Source organism: Triticum dicoccoides, chromosome 2A, assembly GCF_002162155.2.
Source record: "Triticum dicoccoides isolate Atlit2015 ecotype Zavitan chromosome 2A, WEW_v2.0, whole genome shotgun sequence".
Lineage (NCBI taxonomy): Eukaryota > Viridiplantae > Streptophyta > Magnoliopsida > Poales > Poaceae > Triticum > Triticum dicoccoides.
The window spans coordinates 18593026-18608200 of NC_041382.1; the positions used below are offsets into that span (position 1 = coordinate 18593026).

Genomic DNA, 15175 nt, shown 5'->3' on the forward strand with positions numbered 1-15175 from the left:
TACCACAAGGCCCATCAATAGAATGTTGGGACCAGGGCCTAGCCCACGATAGCCTCCCAGCAGCACGCGGCCTACATAGAGGTGGGAGGATTTTCTCAAATAAAAACATAGAGGTGGGAGGAGGAAGCCGCTGCCGCCGTTCGCGAGGCTCTGAATCCTCTCTCCTACTTGCTGTTTGATTTTAGCATGCCCTCAAAAAAAGATTGTAATGCATATGTGCTTGTATCTAGCCTTGTACTTTGAATTGAGTGGATCCCTGCGAGATAGCTAACAGATACCATGTAGAACCTGACTCAAGAGTTGCATTTGCTAGGTCCAGTTGATTGAGCCCCCCCGCGTCCCCTGCCGTCGCCGCGCAAAGCCCTGACGGTGTTAAGCAGGGGGGGTCTCTTCTACAGTTCCTCTTCTTCCTTTCATGCTTTATCTGGTCGCCTCCATCGCCCGGCCCTACCGCGATGCCGCACGACCTCTGCAGCACCGCCCCGACCCTCCCCTTCATGGATCCAATGGGCGGCAGCTGGAATACCCTGGCGCAGCGCTCGACGGGGCCTTGTGCATCCCGACACTCTTATATTTGGGTCCTCTTGCCCTGCTCATGATCCAGATCTTCCACCAATGGGCTGGGCTCCTCCACGCCCTGGAGCGTGGTGGCCAGTATCAGGTGGGTTGCGTCCTTGGTACTTGTAAACTGTTTTGGGATTTCTCCGAAGAGGAGGGGTGAAGCAGTACAGTAGAGATAAGTATCTCCGTCCGTAAGAACCAAGGTTATCGAACCAATAGGAGAATAACGCAAATTCCCGTCTTCTGTACGTACACACAGAAAAGCTAATACTTGCACCCAACACGGGCAAGAGGGTTGTCAATCCCCTTGAACTTGTTACTTGCAATGATTAATTCTAATAGTGATAGATAGATAAAAAGAAAAAGAAAATAAGAAGAGTAAAATTGCAGCAAAGTATTTTTGGTTTTTTAGCAATATGATAAAAGCAGCCCCGAGGCCATAGTTTTCATTAGAGCCTTCTCTCTCGAACACATAGCATATGATGGATAAACAAATTACCGTTGGACAATTGATAGAAAAGCGCATAATTATGACGTATTCATGGAAATGATCATGTATATAGACATCACGCCTGTGACAAGTAGACCGACTCCTGCCTGCATCTACTACTATTACTCCATCAATCAACCGCTATCGAGCATGCATCTACGGTATTAAGTTCATGGCAAATAAAGTAACACCTTAAGCAAGATGACATGATGTAGACAAGGTAAACCCAAGCAATATGAATAACCCCCGTCATTTTACCCTTAATGGCAACAACACTATACGTGCCTCGCTACCCCTTCTGTCACTGGGTGAGGACACTGCAAAATTGATTCCATTACAAAGCACCTCCCCCACTGAAGATAAATCAATCTAATTAGCCAAACCAAATGGATATATCGAAGAGAAATACAAAGCTATAACAATCATGCATAATAAAGTTCAGAAAAGACTTAGTTACTTTCAATGAACAATCTGATCATAAACCCACAATTCATTGGATTCCAACAAACACATCGTAAAAGAAGATTACATCGGATAGAACTCAAAGAGATCAAGGAGAACAATGTATTGAAGATCAGAGAGAGAAAAGAAGCCATCTAGATACTAGTTATGTACCCGTAGGTCTGTGGTGAACTACTCACACATTATTGGAAGGCGACAAGGATAATGTAGAAGCCCTCTGTGATCGATTTCCCCTCCGGCAGAGTACCGAAAAAGGCCTCCGGACGAGATCACGGAAGAACAAAAACTTGCCCATCCCATCTACGTGCTTGTGTGATACCTAATGAGATGGATGACGACAGATCTTGTTGCTTGCTTGCTTCCTTCCGATCGCCGAATTCGACTGGAAAACACCAGCTGGGCGATTCTCCTGGCCCTGTGGCGAAGCTGGATAACTGGCTGCCAAGGCGCTACAGAATTTCTCAGTTGGGAAGCGCGCTGGGATGGATGGAGGACGAGATGGAAGGTAGGATGGATGAAATTTGTCATGGAATTCAGAAAGCAAATCATATTCTCAACTTCCCTTTTTTTTCTCAACTTCCCTTTTTTATTTAATAGTCTATTTCTTTTCTTTTATCTTATATGTTCTTGTTTGCTTTCTTTTTTCTCCACCTCTTATTCCATTTTATCGGGGAAACACATGCATTTTTGTAATAAAAGTACATGAACATGTTCTTAGGGGAAAATATTTTGTCTTCAAAATTTTGTGGCATGAAAGGTAAACTGCTTTTCAAAATTTGGCGCACCCTTGAAACCGTCGGTGAGTCCTCCCGTAGCACGTATTAGCAAGGGAAAAGGTGGACCACGCACTAGTTCAATGGGCCGGCCCATATCCCAACCTTGAGTGGTTTCGGGCCTAAGAGCAAGGTTGAGACATCCAAGATCAAACCAAGCAGAAGAGATCGGCTCTTTGAGGAATCAAAGGGCGGATCGAGAAGAACAAGACAGGCCAAAGGAAGCAAGATACCACTAAGAAAAGCCTCCCTTGCCAGGCAGGCAAGCCTAGCGAGGTCGAGGTTGCCCCGGAGTTTAAGTCTCAAGACTACCCCGGCAAGCCTACCGGGGACGCCAAGGGCGGACCACCCCGCCAAGGCTCTACCGTTCCACCTCACAGCGACGCAAGTTATCAATCGGTGCGGTGTCAAGCCCCCAAGTGACTAAGTGGCTGTTTCTTGACACATGGCAGCCACTTCTGAAGGAAATCACCTCCGAATGACACCCGTTCAGAGACGTGTCGAGCAGACAGACAAGAAGATGGCCGAACAGCCCGGCAAGGTTGCCGGGCATGCCACGATGTTACACTAAGCGGCGCATTTAATGCGCTCTGCCATGTCTGCAGAGTTAGGTATGATAGCATTGTTTGCTATCTAATCAGTACACAATGACTGATTTGCCATTGTGGTAGCCCCTTGATCTTCGTTGACTTGGTCGGGTCCGTGGCAAAATTGGCCCCTTGCCCCTTGTTTTGATCTGGGTTTTTAGAGAAAATACATAAACCGTATGGTACAAAGCCCATCAGTATTAAGCCAATTTATACATTTTTCTGTGAAAATAGTTTACGCAACAATGGAAGTTGAAAAAATGTTCATGAACTCAAAGGAAGAAGAAATAGAAAAGCCATAATAGAAAAAAGGGGAAGAATTGTAGGGAAAAAAGAATGAGAAAAGGGGGGAGTATCAGGTGATACCGAGCCTTAGATGCTCCCATGATACGAGCTTCTAGGAGATCCAACGGCTCCCGGAAGTAGGGATGGCAATGGGTCGGGTTTGGGGCGGGTGAAGCTGGTTCAAATCCAACCCATGACCCATCTTCCTACCCTCTGCCCATCCACCAAGTTATCCATGGGCACAACTTATGCCCATGCCCGAACCCACTGGATACCCACATACCCATGGAGCTCCATGGGCATAGAAAAGTCAGCATGAAGCCTTCCCAAAGATCAAATTAACTCATCATCATTCACTCACAAATGACAACATAAGCTACATGCATAAGTAGGCAACAAGTAATACGATGAGTCCTTAAGTGTGACATACCAGAGGTTGATTCTGCAGCATATAGCTCATGGCACAAGTTGCATATTTCCTGTCATTTCCCATTGATTTGCTCTTTCTACTATCACTGGTATATGACCCCACATGTCATACGGGTATCTATTGGATATCCATGGAGCACAAACTATAACTATGACCAACCCGGCTGTTCATGGGTATCCATATCCACGGACCCATGGGCGAAAATGTGCTCCATACCCTTGCCTAACCGGGTCGGGTATCCATGGGTATCCAGATCCATGGATAAAATTGCCATCCCTGCCCGGAAGGCTTTTAACATTTTGCGAAAAAGACCTTTTGAAGTCTAAAAATTGCGAACACGTACGGTAACCTTTCAGAACCTTCTAGGAGCCATTGGATCTGAGATCCGATGGACCAGAAGCTCGTATCATGGGAGCATCTAAGGCATGGTATCACCTGATATTTTTCCGTCTACCCTTTCTCTCTTCTACTTTTTAAAAAGTAGAAACAACGCGCTCGTGGAGAATCAAACCAGGGACCTCCCTCTTGGTGTTGCGCTGAGGTAACCAACCCGCCACACAACCGGATCTTGCATACTTTTCCCTTAGCAACGTTTTCTATCTTTTGTTCTATTTCTTCTTTTTCCTTTTCCTTTTCCTTTTCTTTTTCCTTTTCATTTTCCTTCTTTCCTTTTATGTTTTATATTTTTCCTTTTCTTTTTAAATTTGATGATCTGTTTTTCAAATCCGTTGAACTTTTCTTGAAAATAGATAGATGAACTATTTTCAAAATCGACGAACTTTTTCAAATTTTGATAAACTTTATACAAGTTTGATGAACTTTTCTAGAAGATGATGAACTTTTTTTCAAATCCACTGAGCTTTTTCAAAATCAATGAATTCTTTTTAGATTTGATGAACTTTTTTCAACTATGATCAACTTTTTTTCAAATCCACTGAGCTTTTTAAAAAATCAATGAATTATTTTCAGATTCGATGAACTTTTTTCAAATTTGATGAAAAAAAATTCAGATTCGGTCATTTACTTTTTTAGATTTGAATATTTCTTTTAGATTTGATGGATATTTTTTAAAAATCCAAGTAGTTTTCTTCAAATTCATGAACTATTTTAAAATTTGTTATATACATTTCCAAAAATCCGTGAACACATTTGAATTCATGATTTTTCCTTTTTTGTATTGTTAAAAAATAATGTATACTGCATATATAAAAGTATGTTATTTGTTTTACTAGAATAAGACACAAATAGAGCACTTTCCAGATTGTGAGGTCAGTCTAGTGGTTATGGCGAGTTCGAGACCCTGTTCTCCCATTTGATGGATTACATGTTTTTCCTAAAATCGGTAATTAAGGAGTACTCCTTTCACAAATCACTCCCTCGCCACTTGTCGCAACCGGTGAGTTTTTTTTCGTACATCCGTTTATTCAGAATGTCTTATCTTTAAACCGTGCGTCCAAATGTTGAACTGTTTTCACCATTGAATTTCTCAAGTCAAGATCTTCAAAAATAGATCCCATGTTGATAGGGTTTCATGAATTTTTTTCATGAAAAAAAGGAAAGAAAAACCGAACCGGAAGCACACTTTTTTTCCTTCGAAAGCACAACCGTGCCTCTCGTGAAAGAAAAAACAGAAAATACATGTTTTTTCATTTTCGAGAGGCACGGCTCGTAAAAGCACCGTGCCTCTCTTGCTAAAGCAAAAACGTGCCTCTCGCAAAAAAATAAAAACAGAAAACATGTTTTCTTCTTTTCCGAGAGATACAACTGTGCCTCTCGCAAAAACATAACCGTGCCTATTGCAGAAGAAAAAAATAACAGGAAATATTGTTTTTATTTCCGAGAGGCACCGTCATGCCTCTCGCTGAAGCACAACCGTACCTCTCACGAAAATTAAACAGTGCCTCTAGCAGAAGCGAAATCGTGTCTCTCATGGATGAAAAAAAAATAGAAAATGTGTTTTTTTTCATTTCTGAGAAGCATGGCCGCGCCTCTCGCGAAAGCAAAACTGTAGCTTCCGTGGAAGAAAAAAATGTGTTTTCTTCACGCAAAAAGAATTTTTTAAAAATTGGTCTAAAAGCTAAGGAAAACCTGTGGAAAACGAAAAGGCCGAAAATAACATTTTCAAAGCCGAAAACATGTGCAAAAAAATAAAAAAACGAAGCGAGCGCCCAGGCTGTGACACATGGCGGCGGCTGAGAGTATGCTAAGCGGCGCGCTCTCAGCCCATCCCAAGTGATCGTTGGGAGGCTCCCGAAGGAGCGCTCGTCAACTAGTTGCTCCCGTTTTTTTCACCTTTTGTCTTGACGCGGGGGTTACTGGCCCGGCCCACTACGCGCCTATGTGAGCGCCAGATTATCTAATCGTCGCTAACAGGGCCGAATAGGAGCTCCCCCTACTGGATGCTCTGTGCGTGTAAATGTCAGGAAGACGCATTTGCCGGCCCATTTTGGGCTGGCATGTAATAACAGGATTACTTCGCGTAGCGAGCAGGATTCCATTTTTTTAATTGTTTTCAGGCGATTTTTTATTTTATTTTCATAAAATATGAATATTTATTTATTTTGAAACTTTTTAATATATTTTTTTGAATTTTCAGATTTTAAAAAAAACATGATTTTTTATGAAGATTTATGAGTGTTTTCTAATAAATGGAAATATTTATTGAAAATTTTGAACATTTGTTGAGAACGTGAAAAACATTTAAAAGAACATAAATATTTAAGTAAAATTGTGCCCATCATACATCATTAGCACGTAAATATCCACCGCGTGTCGGTGTGCTAATCGGACACATACATCATTATGTATTATTTCGAATAATTAACCCGCCCCTTTAGAATGACCCTTGAAGGGCATCTTGGTCATGTTCCCCATCAGACAAGCTTTGCACGTGTCAAATGATTGAAAATCAAAAGACGGTAAAACTTTGCATCTTTATGAAGCATTTCCATATGTTTCTTTCTGACGTGGCCAAGTTGTCAGTGCCACATGAAAGTGGTATTCGTATTGAAGCATGCATATTTGAAAGACAGCATCATATATTGTAGGAAAATAAAAAAAATACAAAAAAGGGTTTGAAATTTCTGATGGAAAAAACGGTGGCATGAGCTTGCGAATGCAAAAGAGATGAGTTGACATCATCTAAAGAAAATTATTTGTACAAAAATAAAACGAGTAGAGAAAGAGAACGATGGAATGATTGAAAGGAATAACGTAGATGGCGCGAGGGATACGAGTACTGAAAGCTCATAGTGGAACAAGTGGACCGAGGACGAAGAAGGTGAACATGACCATAGGCACGGAACGACGGTCCTAGAAGGATGGCTGGACGACATATTTGTACAATATAAACATGTACATTGTCTCGTATCGAGAGAGTTTCGAATTTGCGTCGATTTTTCAGATGAACAAATTTTCGGACCACGGCACAGATGAACGGTTGGTTGGAGAAGGATGCCGTGCGATTTTTTGCTCTTTCATTGTAAGAGTAAGACAAGCAAATATTGCTTCAACCAGTAGCATCTACGTGGTGCAAGTTGAGTGCACGCGCCCTTGTTGGTGATCGAGATCCGGGCGGACTGACGGAATTGTGGAGCATTTTCGGTGCATGCATGGATGGATCGATGGCCGGAACACGCCGTCCGGCAGCAGCCATCTTTGGCGAGCGCTGGTTAATTGGTGGTCGTCGTCGTCGATGTGCCGGCGCCATTGCTGACCCCGCGTCGGCGTGCGCTTGGCAATCGATCGCTGCTTGTTCGTGACCAACCGGGACAAGCATGGATCATGGATCGGTTGTCGTCCACGAACTCGGCGACGTGGCCTGGGCGTGCCTGCCCATCTGTGCGGACGTGCGATGCCGAGTGAGATAGATAGATAGACAGACGGCCATAGCTCCCTGCTGCGTTGCGTTCTGATGATGCCTCCATTGATGGCCAATACATTGACTGATTGATTGATCCAGGATAATGGCCCCTCTCCCACGCACACACACACGAAACGTGCGTTGGGTGATCACTAGCTGTCTTCATCATCGGGTTCGGGTGCCGTCTGGAGCTTCACAGGGCCAAAATTCATGGCAATGGTGACAACCGGCCAAGTGTGGCCTGCTGCACTGCAAAATTTGGGGCGCAATTTGCAGCCAGCCAAGTGTGAGTACCGCGATGCTTGCGTTCATGTCTAGGAGCATAGATCAAAATGTTCACGCAACTCACAGACAAATATGTCTCTAAGCCATTAAAAAAATCATCGATGATTCTTTGTTTTTTCTTTTGAGAAGATATCATCCATGAATGTTGGAGCCTGTCAAAAGTCAAAAATAAAATAAAAATGAATTAAGGGAAACCATAATATGATGGAAAACATGAATGACAATTGACAAGGCTACGGGCTCTGTTGGGCCCGGAAAAATCCGCCCAAGGACGGGCTCGCGTCTGGTTAGCTAGTTTTGGTGAGGCAATAACTTACCAAGGCGATGATCAGTACCTAGTCCGAGAGGATGATCAAACACACTGGGGCTGAGACACGACCCAGACTCGTATGGGAGGCAGCAGTGGGGAATCTTAGTATAAGACCGGAAATTCACTTTGGCTCATAGGTGTATATGCACCCATTGGCAAAATGCATGTTATTAAAAGTTAAAAAATTTCAAGAAAAAATCCTGCATGTAAATCTGGACATTGTATGTGCGTGCACCAAGTTTCGATGAAAAAGGAAATTCACACATGTAAATTCATGAGGCATTTTTTATGTTTTTCATACATGCCACAAAAAATGTTTCTTTTCACCGAAATTTTGTGTGCGAACATAGGATGTCCGCTTATACACACATGAATTTTTTTTCAAAATTTTCTAACATTTTGGAATGCATTTTTATACATTTTTCATAATGGGTGTATCTACACCTAGGAGCCAAAACGCCACTCTCGTATAAGACTGCCTTCTCAACCAATTTACATGCCCTTTATGGACTTACAACCAATTAATTTTGGCAGTTTTGCCCATCTTTTTCTTCGACCATTACATAAAAATACTTTTAGACGGTTTAATTTATATAGGAGAGGTTTCAAAAATAATAATGCAAAAATAACATGTTTATGTTTGACAAAAAAATGTTCATGTGTCTCAATTAAACCTCCGCCTAACTCGTAATAATTATTTTATCACAAAAAATGTTTTCTAGAATCATACAAGGGGGGGGGGGTGTAGTAAGTCAATTTATAATCTTTAACACTGCAGTGAAATCCAGGACCTAGTTTAGTTTCTGCTTGTGGTGACATAAGTCCCTCCCTTGAAGTAAGAATTCCCACAATAACAGGGTCTGCTCTATGTGAATTAGGCATAAATGAAACTCTAGCAAAATCACATATAACTAAAAGGAGATAATATCCGATCATTAAAGAAAGTTGAGGGCATGCTTAAGTTAATTGATATTTCATTCATACATTGTATGTTCTAACCTATAGGAATTCGACGGGATTTTATTTGTTTTTAAACCATGGATATGAACAAAAATTAATCTATGTTAAAAAGTTTTATGGAGATTTTCTTATGCCCGTGAAACATGTTCCTGTATTTAACAAAATTGATCACATAACTTGTTAAAAATATTTGGCACAACAAGTAACTCCATTGCTTTATTTTACCTTCTTCTCAAAATAAATTGCTACCACTAAGCGTTATATAGATATGTGGACAGAAATATATTCTACATGAACATCCTTATGAGCTACTGTGTCAATTGTATATTAAAACTACAGAAAATAATTATAAATAGCTAAATAATAAATAAAATCAAGAAGATAGTAATAAAATAAATAAATAAAGTATAGCATTAATTAAATAAATAAAAAGGTGAAAATTGTAGAGTGAGCCTGGTTTACTTGTTTAGGAAAATGGATGCATGAATCAATTTTATTTGTACGGTAAATAAAGTATAACATGTAAGCCAGACTCACTTGTTTGGGTTCAACTCCTTATTTATACAAATTTAGATTCCTATCTATACGGTACATACAAAGCACATCCACAATAAATATATTTGTACCATACAATTTTTGCCGCATACTTTTGTTTTGCGTATTCATCAACTATCAAGATAGTACAAAGAACATCAGAAGTAAAAAAAATATACATACAGATTCGTAGACCACCTAGTGGCAACCACAAGTACTGGGGCGAAGTGATGACGCGCCACCATCATCACCATGCGAGAAGTCGTCGTGCGTTTTGGACGGTCGAAGCAGAGCAAACCTTATTATGATAGACAGTCGGGAAGTCGCCGTGCATTTTGGGGTCTACCCAACCATGCACGCTATACGTATGGCGATTTTAATCCGATTTTTGTGGGATGTTGAACATCGAACCAAAATGCATCACGTCATCGTTGGATTGCATGTCGTGCCAAAATTGGACAAGAGGTGTTTGTAGTTTGGTTTCTTGTTACCTTCCGCAGGTTTCCAGAAAAATGTGTTACGTATGTTGGGTGTGGCTATGGTTTAATGAACCACACGGTGGTGATTTTCGCAAAAAATGAAAAAAAGGAAAGCTGCAAGATCTCAATAGCTGGTCCGAGAGGATGATCAGACACACTGGGACTGAGACATGACCCAGACTCCTACGGGAGGCAGCGGTGGGGAATCTTAGTATAAGAGACCAGAAATTCACTTTAGCTCATAGGTGTATATGCACCCATTGGCAAAATGCACATTTTTTAAAGTTAAAAAAATTCAAGAAAAAATCCCGCGTGTAAATCCGGACATTATATGTGCGTGCACCAAGTTTCGATGAAAAGGGACATTTTTTGTGGCATGTGTAAAAAAGACATTTTTTATGCTTGTTTACAACTATTCACGAGGCATTTTTTATCTGTTTCATACATGCCACAAAAAAATGTTTCTTTTCACTGAAATTTTGTGTGTGAACAGAGGATGTCCGCTTGTACATGCGTGATTTTTTTTCAATTTTTCTAACATCTTGAAATGTGTTTTTATACATATTTCATAATGAGTGTATCTACACCTAGGAGCCAAAACGCCACTCTTGTATAAGACTGCCATCTCAACCAATTTACATGCCCTTTATGGACTTACAACCCATTAATTTTGGCAGTTTTGTCCATCTTTTTCTTTGACCATTACATAAAAATACTTTGACAAAAATAATAATACAAAAAGAACATGTTTATGTTTGACAAAAAATGTTCATGTGTCTCAATTAAACCTCTGCCTAACTTGTAATAATTATTTTATCACAAAAAATGTTTTCTAGAATCATACAAGGGGGGTGTAGTAAGTCAATTTATAATCTTTAACACTGGAGTGAAATCCAGGACCTAGTTTAGTTTTTGCTTGTGGTGACATAAGTCCCTCCCTTGAAGTAAGAATTCCCACAATAACAGGGTCTACTCTATGTGAATTAGGCATAAATGAAACTCTAGCAAAATCACATAAAGCTAAAAGGAGACAATATCCGATCATTAAAGAAAGTTGAGGGCATGCTTAAGTCAATTGATATTTCATTCATACATCGTATGTTCTAACCTATAGGAATTCGATGGGATTTTACTTGTTCTGATGCAAGTTAACACGGTTTGTTTTTAAACCATGGATAATGAACAAAAATCAATTCATGTTAAAAAGTTTTATGGAGATTTTCTAATGACCGTGAAATATGTTCCTGTATTTAACAAAATTGTTCACATAACTTGTTAAAAATATTTGGCACGACAAGTAACTCCATTGCTTTATTTTACCTTCTTCTCAAAATAAATTGCTACCGCTACGCATTATATAGATCTGTGGACAGAAATATAAACTACATGAACATTCTTATAAGCTACTGCATCAATTGTATATTAAAGCTACAGAAAATAATTATAAATAGCTCAATAATAAATAAAAGCAAGAAGATAGTTAAAATAAAATAAATAAAGTATATCAATAGTTAAATAGAATGAAAGGGGAAAATTGTGAAGTGAGCCTGGCTTACTTGTTTAGGAAATTGGATGCATGAGGCACTTTTATTTGTACGGTAAATAAAGCATAACAAGTAAGCCAGATCTCTCAATAACAACAACAACAAAAGTAAGCCAGACTCACTTGTCTGGGTTCAATTACTTATTAATACAAATTTAGATTCATATCTATACGGTACATACAAAGCACATCCACCATCAATACATTTGTACGATACAAATTTTTGGCGCATACCTTTTTTTTACGTATTCATCAACTATCAAGATAGTACAAAGAACATTAAAAGTAAAAGAAATATATTAGTACATCCAGTATCAGACCACCTAGTGACGACCACAAGCACTGGGCTGAGACGAACACGCCGCCATCATCACCACTTCCTTATCGAAGCAGAGCAAACCCTATTATGATAGAAAGTCGTGAAGTCGTCGTGCACTCGTGCATCTTGGGGCCTACCCAAACCATTCATGCTATACGTATGGCGATTTTCATTGGACTTTTGTACGATGTTGAAGATCGAACCAAAATGCACCACGTCGTTGGATCGCAACGTCGTACCGAAATTGGACAAGAGGTGTTTGTAGTTTGGTTCTCGTTACCTTCCGCAGGTTTCCAGAAAAATGTGTCGTATGTAGGGTGTCGTATGAACCACGCGAACCACGCGGTGGCCATTTCGCAAAAAGTAAAAAAAAAAAGAAAAAGAAGGAAAGCTTCGACATCTTAACTCGCTCCTGCTCTCCATATATATCCCACACCCCACAGCACACGCTTATCGAAAAAAAAAGGCACACAGCACGCAGTCCACACACACGATCGAGACAAACTCACGTTCTGGCTGCTGCTCCGGCGATCAAAGATGAAAGGTGGCGGTGTCAAAATCTTGTCCCGGCGCATGGTCAAGCCGGAGTATGAGGCGAGCTCGCGGCCTCGGCAGCCTGAGACGGTACACCTGACGCCATGGGACCTGCGGCGGATCACTGTGGACTACATCCAGAAGGGCGTCCTCCTGCCCAAGCCTCCGGCCGGCGTGCACGCCGTCGAGCACCTCGCGTCGTCCTTCGCGCGCGCCGTGGCCCGCTTCTACCCCCTCGCCGGCCGCTTCGCTGTCGCACCCGTGGCCAACGACGGCAACGGGGCGCCGTCGCGTCAGCCGGGCCTGACGATCTCGCTCTGCTGCAGCGACGAAGGCGCCGAGTTCGTCCACGCCGTGGCGCCCGGGGTCACCGTCGCCGACATCACCGGGGCGCTCTGCACCCCACGTGTGGTCTGGTCCTTCTTCCCTCTCAACGGGGTGGTCGGCACGGACGCCGTCGTGGACCCCAGCCTGCCGCTCCTGGCCGCGCAGGTCACCGAGCTCGCCGACGGCGTCTTCGTCGCCATGTCGCTCAACCACTGCGCCGCCGACGGGACGACGTTCTGGGACCTGTTCAACACATGGTCGGAGATCAGCCGAGGCCGCGACGGCAACAACAATGGCACATCCATGGTGGCGACGCCGACGCTCCAGAGGTGGTTCCACGAGGGCTGCCGCGTGCCGACCCCTCTACCATTCGCCAAGGTACAAGACATGGTCAGGCGGTTCGAGTACCCGCCGGTGCAAGAATGCTCGATCCGTTTCTCCCCGGAGAGCATAAAGAAGCTGAAGGCGAAGGCCAATGCCGAGATGGCCGGCACGGCCACGGCCACCATCTCGTCTCTGCAGGCCCTGTTCGCGCACCTATGGCGAGCGGTGTGCCGAGCCCGGGGTCTGGCCCCGGAGCAGGAGACGAAGCTCACGCTCCCCATCGGATGCCGGACACGCATTAAGGGCATTCCGCAAGGTTACATCGGCAACGCGGTGGCAGGCGCAGTCGCCAGGACGCCCGTCGGCGAGATCCTGGGCGACGGCCGGCTGGGCCGGGCGGCGTGGCTGCTGAACCGTGCCGTGGCCTCGTTCGACGAGGCGGGCTTGACGGCCGAGCTCGCGTCTTGGTCCCGAAACCCCAGCTTCCGGTACGCGGCCGACTACGGCACGGAGCCTGCGGTGGTGGTGATGAGCGGCTCGCCGCGGTTCCACGTGTACGGCAACGACTTCGGGTGGGGCGGACCGGTGGCCGTCCGGAGCGGCGCCGGGAGCAAGCTGGACGGGATGGTCACGGTGTACGAGGACGGTGGAGGGAGAGGCGGCATGGAGCTGGAGGTGTGCCTCGCCCCCGATGCGCTCGCCAGGCTCGTCGCCGACGAGGAGCTGATCGGCGCGTCCTCCGCAGGAGCTCGACTGGCCCGAGGCGGCAGGTGCACCGCCGGTGCATCGGAGGAGTTTGCCGGTGCCGGCATGCGTCAGTCGTACAGTGGTGTCGGTGATCGAGCTGGTGATCTCATGCCCGAGCGCCACTGCCAGAGCCAAATAATGTTTCGCAAGATGGAAGTCTAGGACACTACTGTGCTGTGCACATGCATGGATGGATGCGATGCGATCTTCCTTGAAGCCAGGAATGCAGTTCTTTAGTCTGAGATCTGTGCCTGCATGCCATGTTGATGTACTATTGGTGTTGTACTTGGAGTATTTTTATGTGTTTCTTCCATATGAAATCCATCGTGTGGTTGTTGACACCTGATTTTGGCACAATGCAGAATGCAATGAAGATGGCCTCAAATGACAAAATATTCTAAATGAGAAATTTCACATTGCCGAGTGGAACAACTTTGATGTTTGGACCATAATCATTCGGCATCATATCAAAGACCAAAACTACACTCAGATTGTCATGTGTTAGGTGTTTTGAGTGCTTTTTGATCAAGTACGCCTCCAGGACAATCTCAGATGAAGGAATGTTCTACATGAATTGTCTTCGTCTCGTCGAATCGGTCGATTTTGATATAAAAATCATCTCAATCCAAGTTCGTATGCAAAAGTTAGAGCTATCTGGATGCAGCCCTGTCAAGAGGCGAAACATGACGCGGAAGACCAGACATGTCTTGGCAAGTGTCTGATGTAATGCGTGAGTGTTTTGGCCCAGAAGATGGCCTCGAATCGGAAAACGTTCAACACGAAAGTTTTTCGTCTCGTCAAAACGGTCAACTTTGCTTTTGGACACATTTTCATCCGAGGTCGTTTACTGCCTCAAAAACCTTGCCGGGGAAAGCTTGCCGCCATGAACAGTAACCTTGCCGGGGAAAGCTTGCCGCCGTGAACAGTAACCTTGCCGGGGAAAGCTTGCCCCCGTGAACAGTAGCCTTGCCGGGGAAAGCTTGCCGCCGTGAACAGTAACCTTGCCGGGGAAAGCTTGCCGCCGTGAACAGTAACCTTGCCGGGGGAGAGCTTGCCGCCGTGAACAGTAACCTGCCGGGGAAAGCTTGCCGCCGTGAACAGTAACCTTGCCGGGAAAGCTTGCTGCCGTGAACAGTAGAAACTGTCGAGGCCAATCCGACCAGATGCTGAAGATGGGCTCAAATACTTATCTAGATGGCTTCGGATGAAGAAGTGTTCAACATAGGAGTTGTTCGTAACGTCGAAACGGTCAACTTTGCTTTTGGAGTCATCATCATCCGGCGTAGTATACGACCTGCAGAGACGCTGCAAGAGTCGGACGGTCCAGTCAGCTACATGAACGAGTCCGACTCGAAATTAGAGA

At 43.8% G+C, this 15175-nt stretch overlaps 1 protein-coding gene across 1 annotated transcript; it reads left to right on the forward strand.

Annotated features, from left to right (window-relative positions):
• The first annotated feature begins 12402 nt into the window (after positions 1 to 12402).
• Positions 12403 to 14075, forward strand: LOC119358678 (uncharacterized acetyltransferase At3g50280-like). Its single transcript, XM_037625128.1, has one exon. It carries the CDS (start codon positions 12418 to 12420, stop codon positions 13972 to 13974), a length of 1557 nt encoding a protein of 518 aa, XP_037481025.1. The 5' UTR covers positions 12403 to 12417; the 3' UTR covers positions 13975 to 14075.
• The last annotated feature ends 1100 nt before the right edge of the window (positions 14076 to 15175 follow it).

Coding starts and splice junctions, on each gene's coding strand:
- LOC119358678 (XM_037625128.1), top strand. CDS start 12,418: ATGAAAGGTGGCGGTGTCAAAATCTTGTCCCGGCGCATGGTCAAGCCG.